The sequence below is a fragment of the Culex quinquefasciatus genome, chromosome 1 (assembly GCF_015732765.1).
Source record: "Culex quinquefasciatus strain JHB chromosome 1, VPISU_Cqui_1.0_pri_paternal, whole genome shotgun sequence".
NCBI classification, from domain to species: domain Eukaryota; kingdom Metazoa; phylum Arthropoda; class Insecta; order Diptera; family Culicidae; genus Culex; species Culex quinquefasciatus.
The window spans coordinates 110,672,993-110,690,613 of NC_051861.1; the positions used below are offsets into that span (position 1 = coordinate 110,672,993).

Sequence of the window (17,621 nt, forward strand, 5' to 3'; positions counted from 1 at the left end):
AGTCACTGTCGGTTCTTGCCAAGACCGCGCCAAGACGATGATTCGTTCAGCTTGAGGTGATTTCGCTTTTCGACGAGCTCGGCTAGGAAGACCAGATTCTCGAAGAAGGCGAACGTACTGGAACTTGAGTTGAATGTTTCGTTCGCCAATGCAGACGACGTGCTTCCAAACCGTGGACCAGCCAGATTTGGCAATTTGGTATCTTGGGGACCCCGAAGAAAAAGCCAAACTTGAGTACCACAATGCTATCTGTTGTTGATAGGCCGTTAAGTCATTCCAGGTGTAAGTCGTCTCCCCCGTATTAGGATAAACAACACACCAAACCAAGCCTGGTAGATTTTGATCCGAGAACTATCTCCCGGGAAAGAAACATAATAAAAAAAAAACTTGATTGAGCGTTAATTTTCACTTTTTGTCGGAAGTCTTCAAAAATGGTTCTCGGTTTGAAAATCTGCGGCGATGCTTGACTTTTCAACGGAATTCGTGTTTGCTGTGCCCCAGATCTTTTTCGCACAAAGCGACCGATGAAGCATCCGGAAATCTAGGCCGGGACCGGCGTACCACACACCAATGTGCGGTTCGATTCGCAACATTGTCGTTGTTCAAGCCGCTGTCCGATGTTTCCAACCCTTTATTTCCCACACTGCACTTTTGCGGCGGATGCGGAGGTTACGTGCCCAGCATCGACACCACCTTGCCCGGATGTTTCCAACGGTTTGGAAGTCGCTGCCACCGTTTCTCCGGTATTTTACATTTTTCTGGAACGACTTAGTGAAACCGTGAACAAGAAATTTGTTTTGTTTTGATTTAAATATGACATTTCAACTCGCCAAGGTTCTAAAGGTCATGGTGGGATCGAGTTAATATATTGACGAAATGTCGATCTGTTAACAAAGTATTTTAATGCATTGATAATGTATTGACCGTTCTATCCGACCCCTAGATTGCTGATATTATTGTTCACAGCGATAAAGCTTATTTTTCTGAGTACATTGACCCTTTGTACGAGCACAAAGAGTTTAACATGGATTTTTAAATCAATTTTGAAAAATTAACCTCGCGGTCCTTCTTGACAAAAAAGTTCCTACTTGACAGCTCGTTCCAAGGAGATAGTTGATCCATCGAAAAAATGTTGTCTTGTCATTATTATTTTTTTTTTTGCATTAAAATGGAAAAAAAGTGATCAGAAATAGTTTTTGATCGTGTTTTTTACCGTTGTACATAAAAATTGACATAGGGCTTTAGTACCCAATTGACAGGGAAAAGAATTAAAAAAGGCTTTAATGCTTAATCCCGGCTTTCCGTGTAAATGGCAACACGGCGTCGAACCGCAGCAAACAAACTTTTTGGCGCGCAGTTTCCAACACAGCAACCATTTGCTAAGATGACAGCAGTTGGTTAAATTCAACAACAGACTTCAAACTACAAAGACAGACCTCAAGCGGAACATGAATCCTGTTTCACCGTTAACGGAACCTACCGAAGAAACGAAAGGTGCAGCATGCCCGGTAGAGTCATCCCACCAGGTACGAAGTCAAATTCCACGGACATCAAAAAATTCTAAGCAAAATTCTTCCAGAATCAGTTGGGCGCTCGGTCCAACGCGGCAGAACTCCCGCGGCTTCCGCCAGAGCTGTGGACGCTAATCTTCCGGCAGCTGGGGCCGTTTTGTTTGAGTCGCGTTCGCCTTACCTGCACCACGTGGCGCGACATTGTCTCCAACTCGCGCGCTCTGATGGACAAGTTCTGTATAGAATTAGTCATTGATTCCAACGAAGGCCGATCGGAACTCCAGTCACTGCTCACAGCCGGCAGCGGATTTAGGCGTGCTACTATCGAGTTCTTGGACACGGAGATTTATTCCAAATTCTGGGAAGGCTGGCGCGTTTTTGGCGAAGGACTTACCGCCCTCACCATTTTTGAGTATCACATTTCATTTTTCAATGTGGTCGAGTTGCTTCGAAGGACGCCCAATTTGAAGTGTCTCGTGTATTACGAAGATGACGATTATGGATCGGTTTGTACCAACACTTACCACGTGCTGATGCTGGAAGCCTGCACGGATTTTCGTCTCAACGTGTTGGAAGAGGTTAGCATTCACTCCTGTTGCAGAAACTCGAGTGTTGAAGTGCTTCACTTTATAGGCAAGCTCTGCCCTCGGGTGAGGACATTGAACATTGTGTCGGACTTTGGCTCCTACGATATTAGTGAACACTTCAGCGACACCGCAGTTTCCATTGCCAACCAAGTACGACACTCGCTACGGGAGCTGCAATTCATACCGACGAAAAATGCCCTGAAGCGGCTGGCAACGATTGACGACCTTAAACTAGATAAGCTTACTCTTGATGCCGAACACGTTTGCAGCTTCGAAATTGTACAGTTTCTCCGGTCGCAACCTGGTATTCAACATCTTTATTTGTTGAGAAATGAAATCTTTCAAATGGCAGTAAGTGAACGAATGTCTTTCTGAGTTTCACAGATCGTCACAAAATTTAATTACTTACAGGACTTGCTCACAATGAACAAACTACTACCTAAACTCAGAAGTCTCAAGATGAAGCACGTGGTCGACTTTCCACCAGCCATGCTACGAAAACTCGAAAACCTCCAGCTAGTGTACGATGCATTCGAGGACTCTACCGTGCGCGGATTTGATCTCCCCAAGCTGAAACGTCTTCAAATCGTCAATTGCACCTGGCCGAACCAAGCTCTTTCCGATTTTTTCCGACACTGTCCCAATATTAGGAGCGCCCAGTTGGATTGTTGGTTCGAAAATTTGATCGACATTCTACGAACCATCAACCAGTCGAACACGCTGAAAGAATTGGAACTGAAGCCGCTATTGAAAAACGCCACCGAACCAGAGGAAATCACCTTTGACTTGTATGGATCCACTGCGCTGCGCTCCTTGCTGGTTGATAACAAGCTTCCCGAAAACGCACTAATAGCCATGATGAAACTGTACCCGAACCTGACGGAACTTTACCTAGAGTATCGACCCGCCGGCGAGGCCGTTTACCGTGGAATCTGCCAACACTTGAAAAAGCTCAATGTCCTCGTCATCTGCGGCTGCTTGAAGCGAAAAAAAGGACGCATCACCGAAAGTTGCAGACCGGGCGAGCTGCTCGTGATTTGCTGTGACAGTGCCACGATGGCACCACTGGCCCTGTGTGCGGCCCAGGAAGGGCGGTTGCCGTTGAGGCACGTTTCGTGTGGATTTCTCGCCGTTGACCGGGGGCGCTCTCCTGTTTACTATTGATGTAGCAAGCACGGTGGGTAAGAAGGGGATTATTATGCAACTTGCATGCACCTCGGAAATTCCTTCTGGGGTTTGTTGGGGGGACTATTCTGAGTCAGAAAAACCGATTCCCAAAATATTCTGTCGGTGAAAACTGATTTTATCTCGATTTGAAGATAAAAAACCCAATATATCACCTAAAACCTCAAAAATACGTCTAAAATCTCGGTCTAACTCTGGACAAAGAAGTTAATTTTCATCAAGATATCAATTCTTAGTTCCCAAAATATAATCCTGACATAGTACACCTTAAATCAGTCCATTACTTGAGTCCCAGCGTCATCAGGAGGTGTAAAATAGTGTTATTTAAAAAAAAATATTTTCAATTTGCTCTGGTAAATCAACTGTCATGTCTGAATTCGAAAACTAATGTTGTAGCATTGTTGCAAACAAAATGAAGAACAATTTTGCAGAAAAAAGTATGACATTTTATCCATTTTCGGTAATGTTATGTCTATTTTAGTGGGAAAGTTGCTGCCAATTTTCAAAATTCTTCGATATTTAATCAATTCCTGTTATAAACAGCTACTATGATCATACTCAGTAGGATGTAACAAAAATTACATTTTGGCGGGCATTCAGGGGCTGGTTACGGTGGGCATACTGAGTCCAAATCCCAAATATGAGATGATTGAACTTAATAGGAGCTGTCGCTATGCATTTGAATTTTTCATAGGATTCAACTCGTAAAAAACATGTTTTTCAAAAATGTAGATTTTTTAGGCACTTTGGCCACTGAAGCGTTTGTTTTCAACATCATTGGCGTGTAGGCCAGATCCTTGCGCATGTTTTGGTATATATAACATTGAATTGACGCACTCTGGAGCTCGGGCCTTCAAAGTTTTGATTTTTTTCGAAAAAACGGATCAGCAGAAAAGATAGGCGACGCGCCATTCCATTTTGCTCAAAACTTCAATGTTATATATACCAAAACATGCGCAAGGATCTGGCCTACACGCCAATGATGTTGACAATAAACGCTTCAGTGGCCAAAGTGCCTAAAAATCTACATTTTTGAAAAACATGTTTTTTACGAGTTGAATCCTATGAAAAATTCAAATGCATAGCGACAGCTCCTATTAAGTTCAATCAAGCTCATATTTGGGATTTGAGCGCAGTACGCCCACCTTAACCAGCCCCTGAATGCACGCCAAAAAGCAGTTTTTGTTACATCTTACTGAGTATGATCGTAGTAGCTGTTTATAACAGGAATGAGTTAAATATCGAAGAATTTTGAAAATTGGCAGCAATTTCCCCACTAAAATAGACATAACTTTACTGAAAATGGATAAAATGTCATACTTTATTCTGCAAAATTGTTCTTCATTTTGTTTGCAACAATGCTACAACATTAGTTTTTGAATTCAGACATGACAGTTGATTTACCGGAGCAAATTGAAAAAAAAAATATTTCAAATAACACTATTTTACACCTCCTGATGACGCTGGGACTCATGTAATGGACCGATTTAAGGTGTACCATGTCAGGATTATATTTTGGGAACTAAGAATTGATATCTTGATGAAAATTAACTTCTTTGTCCAGAGTTAGACTAAGATTTTAGACGTATTTTCGAAGTTTTAGGCGATATATTAGGTTTTTTATCTTCAAATCGAGATAAAATCAGTTTTCACCGACAGAATATTTTGGGAATCGATTTTTCTGACTCAGAATAGTCCCCCCAACAAACCCCAGAAGGAATTTCCGAGGTGCATGCAAGTTGCATAATAATCCCCTTCTTACCCACCGTGGCAAGGTGGATGCTTGATGTGGCCGATGTTTCTTGAAAAAATAATTTTGTAAATGAAAACAATGCGCAATAAAATAACAATTAGTTTTTGAGTTCAAACTAAAAATAAAACAGTTTTTGCTTTAATGAAAGTTGATAGGCACACTATAAATGATTAGGCGCTTATACTTACATCAAACCCTACGTAATGTACCACCCCCGGCCGAGTTAAAATGCGTAACCGGAAAAGAAGGTGTGCATGCCTGGCACGAACACTCAAAGCGTGTTCTAACGTGCTGCTCGTACTGACTCAGAGCAAGGGTGAGATGTAGGTGTAAGGGCAGTGCGTGTTCGTCGGGAACCTGGTGCATAAGATCGGTCAAGGCCCGTTCTTACACTGAAAATTACGAAAAATTACGAATTACGAAAATAATCATAGATCTAGGGTTTCTTCTCAAAATTTATTTTCCCTAAAGGAAATACGCAGATCGGAAGGAACGCAAAACTACATATAAAAAAACGCCAATGGAAAGGGTCACGACAAGATTTTTCTTAAGTGTACCGCTCCTGAAAAGGAACCGAAACGAAAAATGGCAGTTGACGTTTCTTTGAGCGGTGCTTGTTTGCAATATGTTTTGATGCAAAAATCAAAGAATTTGAATTTTACTTTTTGAATGCGACTGAAAGTTACAAACGTTTTAATAATTTTGTAGTCGATATAATAATATTGGAAATCCCCGCCGAATCTCAAAGTGCAGAATTTTTAAATTAAGAGGACAGATTTAGTTTTTTGGTCGAAATGGAGTAAAAAAAAAGAAGCTGTCGGCCATCGTGTCGTCAACCATTGCTGATACCAAAAAGAAACCTCTGGGTTATGAGTCCACTGCACTGTCCTATTGATCCACATTGGCGGGACCGAAATGAAGTAAATCAGATTGAAAATAAACTTGACAATTATCATACAAATATCTATTTTTTTACTGACAAAAGTCTGAAATTTTTTAATTCAAAATAAAAAATATGCAGAATTAAATAATAGTGTTAGTATAAAAGTATTTAAAAATTCAATAGCAAAGAAATTATAAAATTTGAAACCTGGAAAATTTCCGAAATTACAAGTCGAGATTTCGATAGTTTTAGAAATCTGAAATTTAGAAATTCGAAAATACAAATTTAGGAAAACCTCGAAATATTAACATTGATTTTTTTTTTTCAAAAATTAAGAGAATTCAACATTCTAGCATAAAAAAATCAAAACTAAGGCATTTCAAACATTTCATAAAAAAAATAAAATTTAATTTTTTTTTAATTTTCAAATTTAAAAATTTGAAAACTGAAAAATAAAAAAATTCAAAAAAAAAATAGATTTCGATACTAAAGCCTTAAGTAAATCTTTATGTACTTCGGTAAAAAACATGATTAAAAACAATTTATGATCAATTTTTTTTCATTTTAGTGCAAAAAAAAGTTATTGACAAGACAACATTTTTTCGATGTATCAACTATGGTCCCCTTGGAACGAGCTGTCACCCAGTCAAATCAATCCGAATTCTGAAACGGAATCTAATTAGAATCGTATACAAATTCCGTTTCAAACGCAACAACCGGTTCCGTGTTCGAACCGGTTGTTGCGTTTGAAACGGAATTTGTATACGATTCTAATTAGATTCCGTTTCAGAATTCGGATTGATTTGACTGGGCAAGAATGACCGTGAAGTTATTTTTTTTTAAATTCAATTAAAAATCCATTTTTAATCCTTTGCGGTCGTTCAAAAGCTAATTTTACTCAGACAAATAAGCTTCATCGTAATGAGCAATAATATCACACATTTAAATCTCATTTTAGGACCCAATTTTAGAGCTTAAGAATTTAAAAACTGAAAAATTAAAAGTTTGAAAACAAAGAAATTTAAAAACTATAAAAAATTTGAAAACTAAAAATTTTAAAATTTTAGAATTAAGAGTTTAAGAATTTCAGAATTCAAGAATTTAAGGATTTAAGAGTTTAAGAATTGGGTCCTAAAATGAAGCTTATATTGCCGATATTATTGTTTACAGCGATAAAGCTTATTTTTCTGAGAACAATGACCTCTTGTACGAGCACAAAGAGTTTAAAATGGATTTTTAAATCAATTTTGAAAAATTAACCTCGCGGTCCTTCTTGACAGAAAAGCTCCTACTTGACAGCTCGTTCCAAGGGGACCATAGTTGATCCATCGAAAAAATGTTGTCTTGTCAAAAAAATTTTTTGCATCAAAATGAAAAAAAAGTGATCAGAAATGGTTTTTAATCGTGTTTTTTACCGTTGTACATAAAAATTTACATAGGACTTTAGTACCCAATTGAAGAAATTAAGACTTTAAGTATTTGAGAATTTAAGAATTCAAGAATTTAAGATTTTAAGATTTTAAGAATTTAAGAATTTAAGATTTTAAGTATTTAAGAATAAATTTAAGAATTCAAGAATTTAAGTATTTAAGATTTTAAAAATCTAAGCATTTAAGGATTTAACAATTTAACAATTCAAGAAATGAAAAATTTACAAATTAACAAATTTTAAAATTAAAAAAAAATAAACGTTTAAAGATTTAAGAAAAACTTTCAAAACATTTGTACCAGCCTTATTTTATAGTTTTCTAATATTCTTATCTCATAATATCTTAACTTCATAATTTTATAATATCATAATTTTATAATTTAATGATTTCATAATTACATCATTTCACAATTCCATATTTTCGTATTTTTATAATTTTATAATTTTAAATTTTTAGTTTTTCTAGTGTTAGAATTTAAGATTTTTTAATTTCCGGTTTTTATTATTTAACTTATTTTAAATGTTTGATTTCTTAATTTTGTTAATAAATAATAAAATGTTGTGAAAAGTTTTGAATAAACATTTTTAATCTATTTTATTTTAGCTTTTCGAATATTTTTAATTTTTTTATTTTTTCCCCTAAAGAACCTCCCAGTCACGGCGTTCTCGCAGGATTCTTACAGAATTCTAGCAGAGCAAAACTATTCTTACTAGAACGCTGCCATCATCTTCCTAGATCTTTGCGAGAATTCTCAGAGAATTCTAGCTCAAATGCAATAACCGGTTCTAGCAGAATCCGGTGAAAGCAACCGGTTTTGTTAGAACCCTGCTAGAATGCTGCTAGAACTATTCTGACAGGCCATCCTGCTAGAATTCTGTAAGAATTTTGCCATAATGAGACGGCAAAATTTTCTGCTAGAATCCTGCTAGAATTTTGTCGGAATTTTATTGTGGAATAAATTTAAGCTAATTGAAATTTCATTTCGAACAAAATTTATTTCTTTGTTTATTACAAGTAACTTTCCACATTAATGCCGGTCACACTAACGGTCACATAACTTTTTAATACTCAATGGAGGCGGCTGTTCATTCTTCGGTAGCACACTTTGCTTTCTCTGCTGTCCGAGTAGCGAGTAGCGATGTCGTGGCCAATGATGCCGAGGGGAGAATCCGGACTCCAGATCCGAGGTCTGGATGTCGCCAAGACTGCAGAGACATGCCTGCAAAAAGCGGAAAATGTGGTTAAGTTTCATCATGCCTAAATCTATTCGCAAAGTATGCCGAAATTGTGGGAGTGATGTTACCTGCGATGGTGTGTCCGTGGAGATCGACCTTCTGGGATGGACATCCGGTGTTGCCACTTCTAAAGCAGCATAATATCAGTTTGATTTTTACTTTCAAACGGTATGGCAATTTGAAGAGTGCAGGGTTTTTTATTCGCGAAAAACGTCCATCTTGTTCAAATGGGCAAAAATTAATCTTGTTGCAACATGATTTGAACCGGTAAAACACCAGCCAATCAGTGAGCAGTATTTTTCTACTAGAAAATTCTTGCAAAATTCTTACAGAATTCTGACAAGGCTGCTAGAATCATTCTAGCAGGATTCTTACAGAACCAATTCTGTAAAAAAATCTCGTATCTGGGCTTAAGCGCGCACACCGTCAAACGCGCTCATACCAAACCCAATTAACTCAATCCGAATTCTGAAACGGAATCTAATTAGAATCGTATACAAATTCCGTTTCAAACGCAACAACCGGTTCCGTGTTCGAACCGGTTGTTGCGTTTGAAACGGAATTTGTATACGATTCTAATTAGATTCCGTTTCAGAATTCGGGTTGATTTGACTGGGAACTGTCAACTTGTTTTGCCTTCCTCACCTTACTGAGGAAAGGCTATAAAATCACTCGAAAAACGAACTTTTTAGTTAGACCTCCTAGATCTACCTTCATTTGTACATATCTAGAGTTTTTTTTTTTGAAAAGGTCCTATAAACAAAATTTTAAATTTTTGCTTTTTGGGTGTTTTTAGAACCGCCTTGAGTCAGGGGTATTCAAAAACACCCAAAAAGCAAAAAGTGAAAATTTTGTTTATAGGACCTTTTCAAAAAAAACTCGAGATATCGACTCAGAATCACCAGCTGAGCAAATGTCTGTGTTTGGCTGTATGTAGAAATGTGTACCAAATCAATATCACTGGAATATCTCGTCACAGGCTCAACCGATTTTGGCCGGAAAGGTTTTAATCGATCCGTCTTAACGTCCCCTACCTTGCTATTTAAATTCATGCAGTTTTCTCATGTATTTAAAAAGTTATGTTAAAAAACTGTTTCATATTAAATTAAAATTATGGTAAAAAGGGTGATTTTTTCATGAAACCCTAACATGTTATATATTTTTAGAAAGTATATGAGAAGACCTTTTAGGTGGAGTAAGAATTTTCAAGATCTGACAAGCAGTTTAAAAAATGGTCTGAATTCACATAACTTCAACTGGTCGGGTCTGATCGCCACGAAAAAGCCGTGTAGAGGGATGCCATTTTCCTCAAAGGCCGTGTCTGTATAATCTTGACAAAAAGTCTGTAGATAGTCTGTTTTTTACTCATTGCTTATTTTTATTAGGACCTCTTATACCCAGTCAAATCAATCCGAATTCTGAAACGGAATCTAATTAGAATCGTATACATATTCCGTTTCAAACGCAACAACCGGTTCGAACACGGAACCGGTTGTTGCGTTTGAAACGGAATTTGTATACGATTCTAATTAGATTCCGTTTCAAAATTCGGATTGAGTTAACTGGGTAGGTGCTGCGAATGTTAGGGAAGATCCATAAACATGTGGACACTAGGGTGTAATATCAAAATCGATTTTCCAGCACAGCAATTTTTCAGTTCCTTTTGGGGTCCTTAACAACTCCCCAAAGTTTGGGAACGATTGGTTTAGTCCTCACTTTGCGCAAAGCGATTCAATTTTCCATATAAATTTGTATGGGAAAAACCATTTTTTTGGATTTTGATATTTATAAAATCCACGTTTCACGCTGTACTAAAACCAGATTCATATTCGAATGCTCTGGAAGGTGCTCTACAACTTTCCCGAAGAGAGTATGGTGCTAGCTTGTCCCTGAAAGAAGATACAGCGTCCTCAAAACTCGTCTAAAATGTGATTTTCGAGCAAAAAACACGTTTTAGACGAGTTTTGAACACGCTGTATCGTTTTTTAGGAGCATGTTAGCACCATACTCTCTTCGGGAAAGTTGTAGAGCACCTTCCAGAGCATTCGAATATGAATCTGGTTTTAGTACAGCGTGAAACGTGGATTTTATAAATATCAAAATCCAAAAAAATGGTTTTTCCCATACAAATTTATATGGAAAATTGAATCGCTTTGCGCAAAGTGAGGACTAAACCAATCGTTCCCAAACTTTGGGGAGTTGTTAAGGACCCCAAAAGGAACTGAAAAATTGCTGTGATCGCTAAATTTGGACAGCTTTATTTTTTTCCATACAACCATATTACACCCTAGTGGACACTTTAGGGGGATTGGAATCACTATAAATGAGAGGAAGGCACCAACCACCTAAAGGTGGATTAAGCAACGTTTTTTTTTTGGGGGGGCCACGAAAAGAATGCGCAACATTTCTTGACCGCGTTCCTTCCGATCTGCATACTTAGCTTAACCCTCTACAACCCAACTCCGCCTCTAGACGGGCTTCGATTTAAAAAAAATCGCCAAAAATCCATTTTTAAACCAATTTTTGATCTTTTAAAAGCATTGGAAAGAAAAAATCTTTAGATTTTATAAAATTTCAGGGTTGGAAGTTTTCCTTGTGTTATGTGACTTTGCCAATGTTTTTAAAAATGTAATTTTTAGGGGTCAACTTTGGCTGTGACTAACATTTTCATATATTTTAAGTAAAAAGAAGTATGCAGTAATTTTTGTAGTGTCCCAGACTATGCCTCAACACATGTTTTTACAATTTTAATAATAATGGTGTTATTCTAGAGCAGAAAGTGTAAAAAAAATAAACAAAAAATGGAAAAGTGACTGTTAAAACATGAAAAAATTAGATAGGCAAAAGGCAAATTAGATAGGAGGTGGTAGAATAGGCCAAAACACAAAGATAAACTAAACAAAATAAAAGTTCAGTTGAAAGGTTCTCCAAACATCCTGGAACAGAACTGTTGAATTCTAATAAACACAATAATAATTGAAAAATAAAAAAAAATAAAAATAAACAAGTTGAACTAGTTTGTTCTTTGAAAATTCCAGCTTTTATTTCATACAAAAAATACATAACAAAACAAACCCCGAAAAAGAAAAAAAATCAATTCTCAATCTCAACACAATCCCTGCTGCGCGTACCGCTGCCTCGCCGGCACCCCATGAAACAGCAGCACGTGGCACCGGCTGAACAGCTCCGTCAGCTGGCGCAGATTGCGCGTCGGCACCAGCGGCACGTACTTGCGCATCAACAGCACGACGGCTTCGAGGGCGGTCCGAACGGCGTGACAGGTCACTGCCGGTGGTTTGGCACGATCGAGGAGTCGCTCGATCTGGTTGAGTTGGGTCTGGTCGGCGGGTTCGAGGGGACAATCGGAGTGATCGAGCCAAACCGGCGGGTAGTCGAAGGTGCAAGCCTCACAGCGGCACTGGATTTGGAAGAGCGAGTTGAGGCGATCCTGGCGGAACTGCTTGGCGTGTTTGGTGAAGAGGACTCCCTTGCTGATCAAGATTTGGTCACCGGTCTGGATGGGTCTGTAGGTTACGAGGGCGTTCTTGCCGCCGGGCAGCACGACTCGGATGGTGTTGGGGATGCAGCTGTGGTTGGCCGCGGCCAGAAGGGGGTAGCTTCCCAATCCGTTGTCCTGGTTGATGTGGCGTGCCGAGAAGGCCGAGGTCATCGTGTGGTGGTAGACAAGCTGGCGGATCAGATCCTGCTTGGCTTCGGTGTTGGCCAGCTGGCGGAGTTTCGGTGAGTGCCGGAACATGATTTCCGTAACTACGATCGATTCCGTGGCGAGGAAGAGGTTCAACATTGGGGCGCGTTGGGACTCGTTGGTGGGCAGAACATGCATGGCGTAGTACAGTTGTTCACGGGTTACTTTGTTCCAGTTCAGCTGGAATGGGTTGAAGTCGGGGTCGATCTTCTGGATGTGCTCTTCAAGACGGTCCAGGTCATCACCGAACGTGTCGATCGCGGTGCAGACGATTCGCAACGGAACAAGCGTCGCAATGTGGTAAATCTCAAACAGCCGGTGCAGCACGGGACACTCCAAGCGATGGTAGCGCTGGTGCGCTTGCTGGGCACACTGCTTCGAGCAGAACATGGCCACCACGCAGTCCGGACAGGGTCGCAACTCCAGAAATCGATCCCGCAGACAGTGATGGCAGCGCGTGTAACGATCCTTCCCGTCAATAACCGTCACGTACGGCTCGTCAATCATCAGTACGTCCCCAACGACGAAATCCTGCCTGGCCACCAGCTGCCCCCCAGACTCCACAACCCCTTCAACCACCCTCGAATTCGTCACGTTCGGCCCGTAACTCAGCTTTGCATAGCAAAACTGCTCAAACTGATGACAAACCCTCTCGTCGGCAAGCAACTTCCGGCAGGCCAGCTGCTTGGTGCGCAGTTTCTCCTCCAGCGCCGGATCCGGCGCAGGCGCCTTAATCCGCAACGCAGCCTCGATGTTGTCCAGACAAAGCCGATACTCGCGCAACGCGTAACAAACGGCCGACCGGTTGCTGTACGCCTTGCGCAGCTCACCGCTGTCCTCCGGAGCGTACGCCAGCGCACGATTGTACGCTTCGGCCGCGGCCAGCAGGTCGCGAGGACCGGACGAGCGCATAAATTTGTTGCCTAACCCAGTGAAAAATAAACGTCAAACCTCAAATCAACTCAAAAGTTATTCTTTCCCCATCACCGTGTACAACGCCTTACCTTCCATCCTCATTTCGGCCGCCCGGAAGCAGTCCTTCCCGCCGGGAACGCGCTCCGCCAGCCGGCCCATCGCACCGACCCGTTCCACGACGGAGGCCACGAAGCGCAGCCGGTCCGGTGTGCGGGCCGGAAGTGCCTCCAGCAGGCCGTGCGTACGCTCGCACTCTTCGAACACGGCCGCCACCCGGTCCCACACGAACTGGAGCAGGGAGTCCTGGGCGTCGGAGTCCATTCTTTTTAAATGATTTTGAGAGGAAAAGCACTTTTAACTTATTCTAGTTGAACGACACAAACGGAAAATGACAGGACTTGAAGCTGTTCGAGTTGAGAAAGGAGCACGTACCGCTGTAATCAAACTATCAAAGGACGAACTTTGACAGCTGACCTGGCTCGCCAAAACAACACGTCAAAATTAAATTTCTTGAAATTCAGAAATTCAATCCTACACGCTCATGCTCAACCATACTTATTACGTTGTAATTTGAGCTGATTGGAATTGAATAATATCCACATGATTCATTGTAACCAAAATTTGGGTGAATTTTAATCACATTACAATATTCTAAAATTTCTTTTTTAACTATATTCGAAATATGCTTAATGTAGAGTAGGCAAAATATAAAAATTTAAAATACAAGCCAGAATTTCAACATTTCAGCATTTTTTTTTTTTAAATGTTGTTAAAGTCAATTTGCAATCACTAATTAAAAGAAAAATCGTTAAAATGATTTTAACGGGTTTACATAAGTTGAACATATTTTTCAACAAACTTAAACATGTTAAAACTGATTATAAACGCAGGGAAATGCATTTTGAATTATTTTCAACTGATTGCACTACAAATTTCTTTGAAATTATGTTGTATGGAATTTGAGATAATCGAACCAAATAAAAAAATCGTATTTTCTTCATTTTCTCACTTTTAACAAAAAATTGGAGTTCTGCGACCCAAATTTAGTCAAGTTTAAATTTATGTGTGCATTTTAAATTTAAAAATGCATTTTTTTTTAAATATATTATCACCGCCATTTTGGCCCATCTTGAATTTAAAGGTTCTTGAGCTTGACCATCAAAAGTAAGACAGCTGTATAAGGGGAGGGACAAAAATCTTGAAAAATATTTGCAACAGCCTAAAAAATTCTAAAACTTTCAAAATTGTGAAAAATTGTCCTCTAATTCTAAAATTTTGGAATTTCTAAATTATTATAATTTTTTTCATTTCGAAATTAAGCCATTGCAAATATTTTTCAAAGTTTTTGTCCCTTGACTCTGACCGATGTCGAGGGGAGGGGCAAACAAAATTTAAAAATATAATAATTGGAATCCTAAGCCAGATTTTCAACATTTTAATGATTTTTTTTTTTTGGAAAATGCACTATACAATATAGAAAAAAGAAAAATCGACGGTAACATTTCAAAAGGCATCATGTACATTTTGACACTTTCTGGGTTATTGCATATTCTGAAAGTACTCCTAATAAGCTACCTCTCCACCAAAAATGAACAAAAGTTACTTCAGTAAAGCCTGTTTAATCATGATTTTAAATAAAGTAACATAAACAAAATCTCTGCCATCAGCAGTGTCTGTTTATATAGCCCTGTCAACCTGTCAAACAAAAGACTACATGAACCTCGTGACGGAAAAAAAGCTACATGAACAAAGCGCCATGTACATTCGGCGAAGAAAAACGAATCATAACAAAGCGCCCCCCTCAATGACAGCAGGGTGATATCGACGTTGGTGATTTCAAAAGGAGTTATGTTTGTTTTACTCAAATAAAATTACGAAAATGATGTTTTATTGAATTTGGATGGTCAAGTATCAATAAAAGCAACGTTTTTCATCATTTGTTATCATTAGAACATCTTATTTTGCTTTTATATTAAAATGGGAATTGAAAATGGATGCTCAACATTCAAATGCGTTTTTCTCAAAACGCACGGTTTGTACATGATGCTTTTTGAAATGTTGGCGTCGAAATGTAAGAAAATCTTAAGAGATAAATACCCTCTTTAGGTAAAAATAAGAAACTGTGCCAATTTTGAACGAGATCGGTAAAAGTTTAAGGGTCGCTTTTGTTTGTTGAAGTTTGTATGGAAAAAAATACAAAAAGGTATGGCGAAAAGCAAAAAATTTGAAATTCCACTAAAAGATGACGTTGAATGTGTCGGATCATTGTCAAGTGATTCTTAAGTATTTTTTTGACAAACAACTTTGTTGAAGACCGCAAAACGATAGCGATTAAAAGAAGACGTTTTTGTAGGTATTTTTTTTACCGATTTCGCTCAAAATTTCTCATTTACTTATTTTCGCCTAAGGAATCGAATCAGAGGGTATCCCTGAGGTTGATTTTTTTTATTGTCACCCTAATATGCAATCATCAGTTTCCAAAAAAAAAAGATTGAACAACATTTTTTTTTTTTGCGAAAAAAAAACGAGTCCAGACTCGATTAGGGGAAATTCTCGTATGTTTGGCAGGTTAAGCTCTCGCTCCTAACTCAATCCAAAATTAAACAACTAATTTTGCAAAACTTTTGATAGAAACTTGCTCGCTCACTTCTTATTGAGCTATTTATCACTCTATTTCAGTTGAAAACACTTTTAATTAGCTTTAATTTAATGTTAAAGTTCTGACCTGCCAACATTAGAGGCTCGCTGGAATTAGATGCTGTTCCCCTATTCGAAGGCCTCAAAAAATTCTCTTCAGATAATCGAATCAGGAAAAAACATTTTTTTCGATGTCTTATTTTTCATTGTTGAGCTTGTGTATGACTCCCAAGTCCCAAACTACGCTAGAGTGAGTTAGATTTTTATATCCAAGATGGCGGCCAATATGGCGGTGACGAAATATTGAACAAATGCATTTTATTATTCTATTAGCAATCAACTATTCAAATTTGACTAACATGTCACATAACTCGAATTTGGTGTTTAAAAAAGAAAAAGAATAAACGATTTTATTATCCAAAGTCCCATACAAACCATTTTTAGATGATTTAAGTTGATTGCCCCTAAATTTCCATTGAAAATTTGATTTTGAAATTTTGTACCAGCCTTATTAAAATATTAAATTATTGAAAGTTGATTTTTTTGTTAAATTCTTAATGCCGCCAAAAAATCTGTCATTTTTGGAGTCACATTAAAGGTTAGAAACATATTCCATAATTGTAGAATTTTAATATTTTAAATTTTTTGTTTTAGTTTTTGAAAGTATAATTAAATTAAAGAAATTTTCTAAGAATTTTTCAGTTGTAACAATATTATTATGTGAATTTTGGATGTTCGAAACTCTTAAATTTTTTTAATTCTGAAATTTAAAATTTTTGATTTTCAAAATTTAATTTTTTTTAATCTTTAATTATAGATTTTTTAAACTTTAGAACTTTATTTTTTTTATTTTTTGTTTTATTTTCCAAACTTTGAATTTTATTTTTGTATTTTTTTTATTTTTAAAAGTTTTTTTTCATTTCTCAATTATGAATTGAAATTTAAAAATGATAAAAGAAAATCTAAAACTCTAAATTTTTGCTGCAATTTTTTTATTTGATTTATATTTACTTTGCCAGACAATTTAATGGTTTTCAGCTGCTCAAGAAAATCTTTTCGTGACTCTTTCTTGAGCGTTTTTTTTTGTGCCTTCCTCACCATGCTATAAAATCACTCGAAAAATAAATTTCTTAAGGGGTTACATACATGTAAATCGTCAAAAATGTCAGAGGTTGGTATGAGAACACATTAAAACTATTTATAATTCTTTTTTAAACATAAATTTTTATCAATTTATCAAACAAATTTGAAGATATTTCGTTGTATAGTTGCCGAGATTTAGCTAATTGAAGTTAGCAGTTTCAAAAAACTGATGCCACGATATCTCAACATTGCTTTGATCAAATCGGCTCAAAATTTTGGTGAAGACTCGTTAAACCGGTCCTGCGTGCATGACGAAGGCCGACTTTCAAAAACATTGTTAAAAAAAGATAAAAATATTTTTATATTTTTCAAATAAAAAATCGTCAGGTTTTGATTTTTGTATTTTTTAAAAATTATCCGTTAATCAACTCAGTGTTTAGAGAAAAACGTTTACAAAGTTTGAAAGTTCGCTTTGCGCATGGCAACATTGTGAACTTAAATCGTCACTAACTTAATTTAGTCACGAAATATCTTCATGAAACTTTCAGTAGTGATTGAAAATCATCGTTTTTATTGGAATTAGTCAATTTTCTGTAATATGAAATTTTATGATTTTCTAAATGTATGTAACCCCTTAATTCGACCTCCTCTAGACCCACCTTCACATATAAACTTAATCCACATGCAAAAGGCATC

At 37.6% G+C, this 17,621-nt stretch overlaps 2 protein-coding genes across 2 annotated transcripts; one reads left to right on the forward strand and one right to left on the reverse strand.

The window, feature by feature from the left end:
• Positions 1–1,448: 1,448 nt before the first annotated feature.
• Positions 1,449–5,099, forward strand: LOC6047710. The gene is made up of 4 exons (XM_038266487.1): positions 1,449–1,526; positions 1,580–2,449; positions 2,510–3,266; positions 5,054–5,099. Exons 1-3 carry the CDS (start codon positions 1,449–1,451, stop codon positions 3,260–3,262), a joined length of 1,701 nt encoding a protein of 566 aa, XP_038122415.1. The 3' UTR covers positions 3,263–3,266; positions 5,054–5,099.
• Positions 5,100–11,677: 6,578 nt separating this feature from the next.
• Positions 11,678–13,624, reverse strand: LOC119765616 (SET and MYND domain-containing protein 4-like). Its single transcript, XM_038249884.1, has 2 exons — positions 13,295–13,624; positions 11,678–13,213 (listed from the first exon to the last, which is right to left on the reverse strand). Exons 1-2 carry the CDS (start codon positions 13,524–13,526, stop codon positions 11,691–11,693), a joined length of 1,755 nt encoding a protein of 584 aa, XP_038105812.1. The 5' UTR covers positions 13,527–13,624; the 3' UTR covers positions 11,678–11,690.
• Between the last annotated feature and the right edge of the window lie 3,997 nt (positions 13,625–17,621).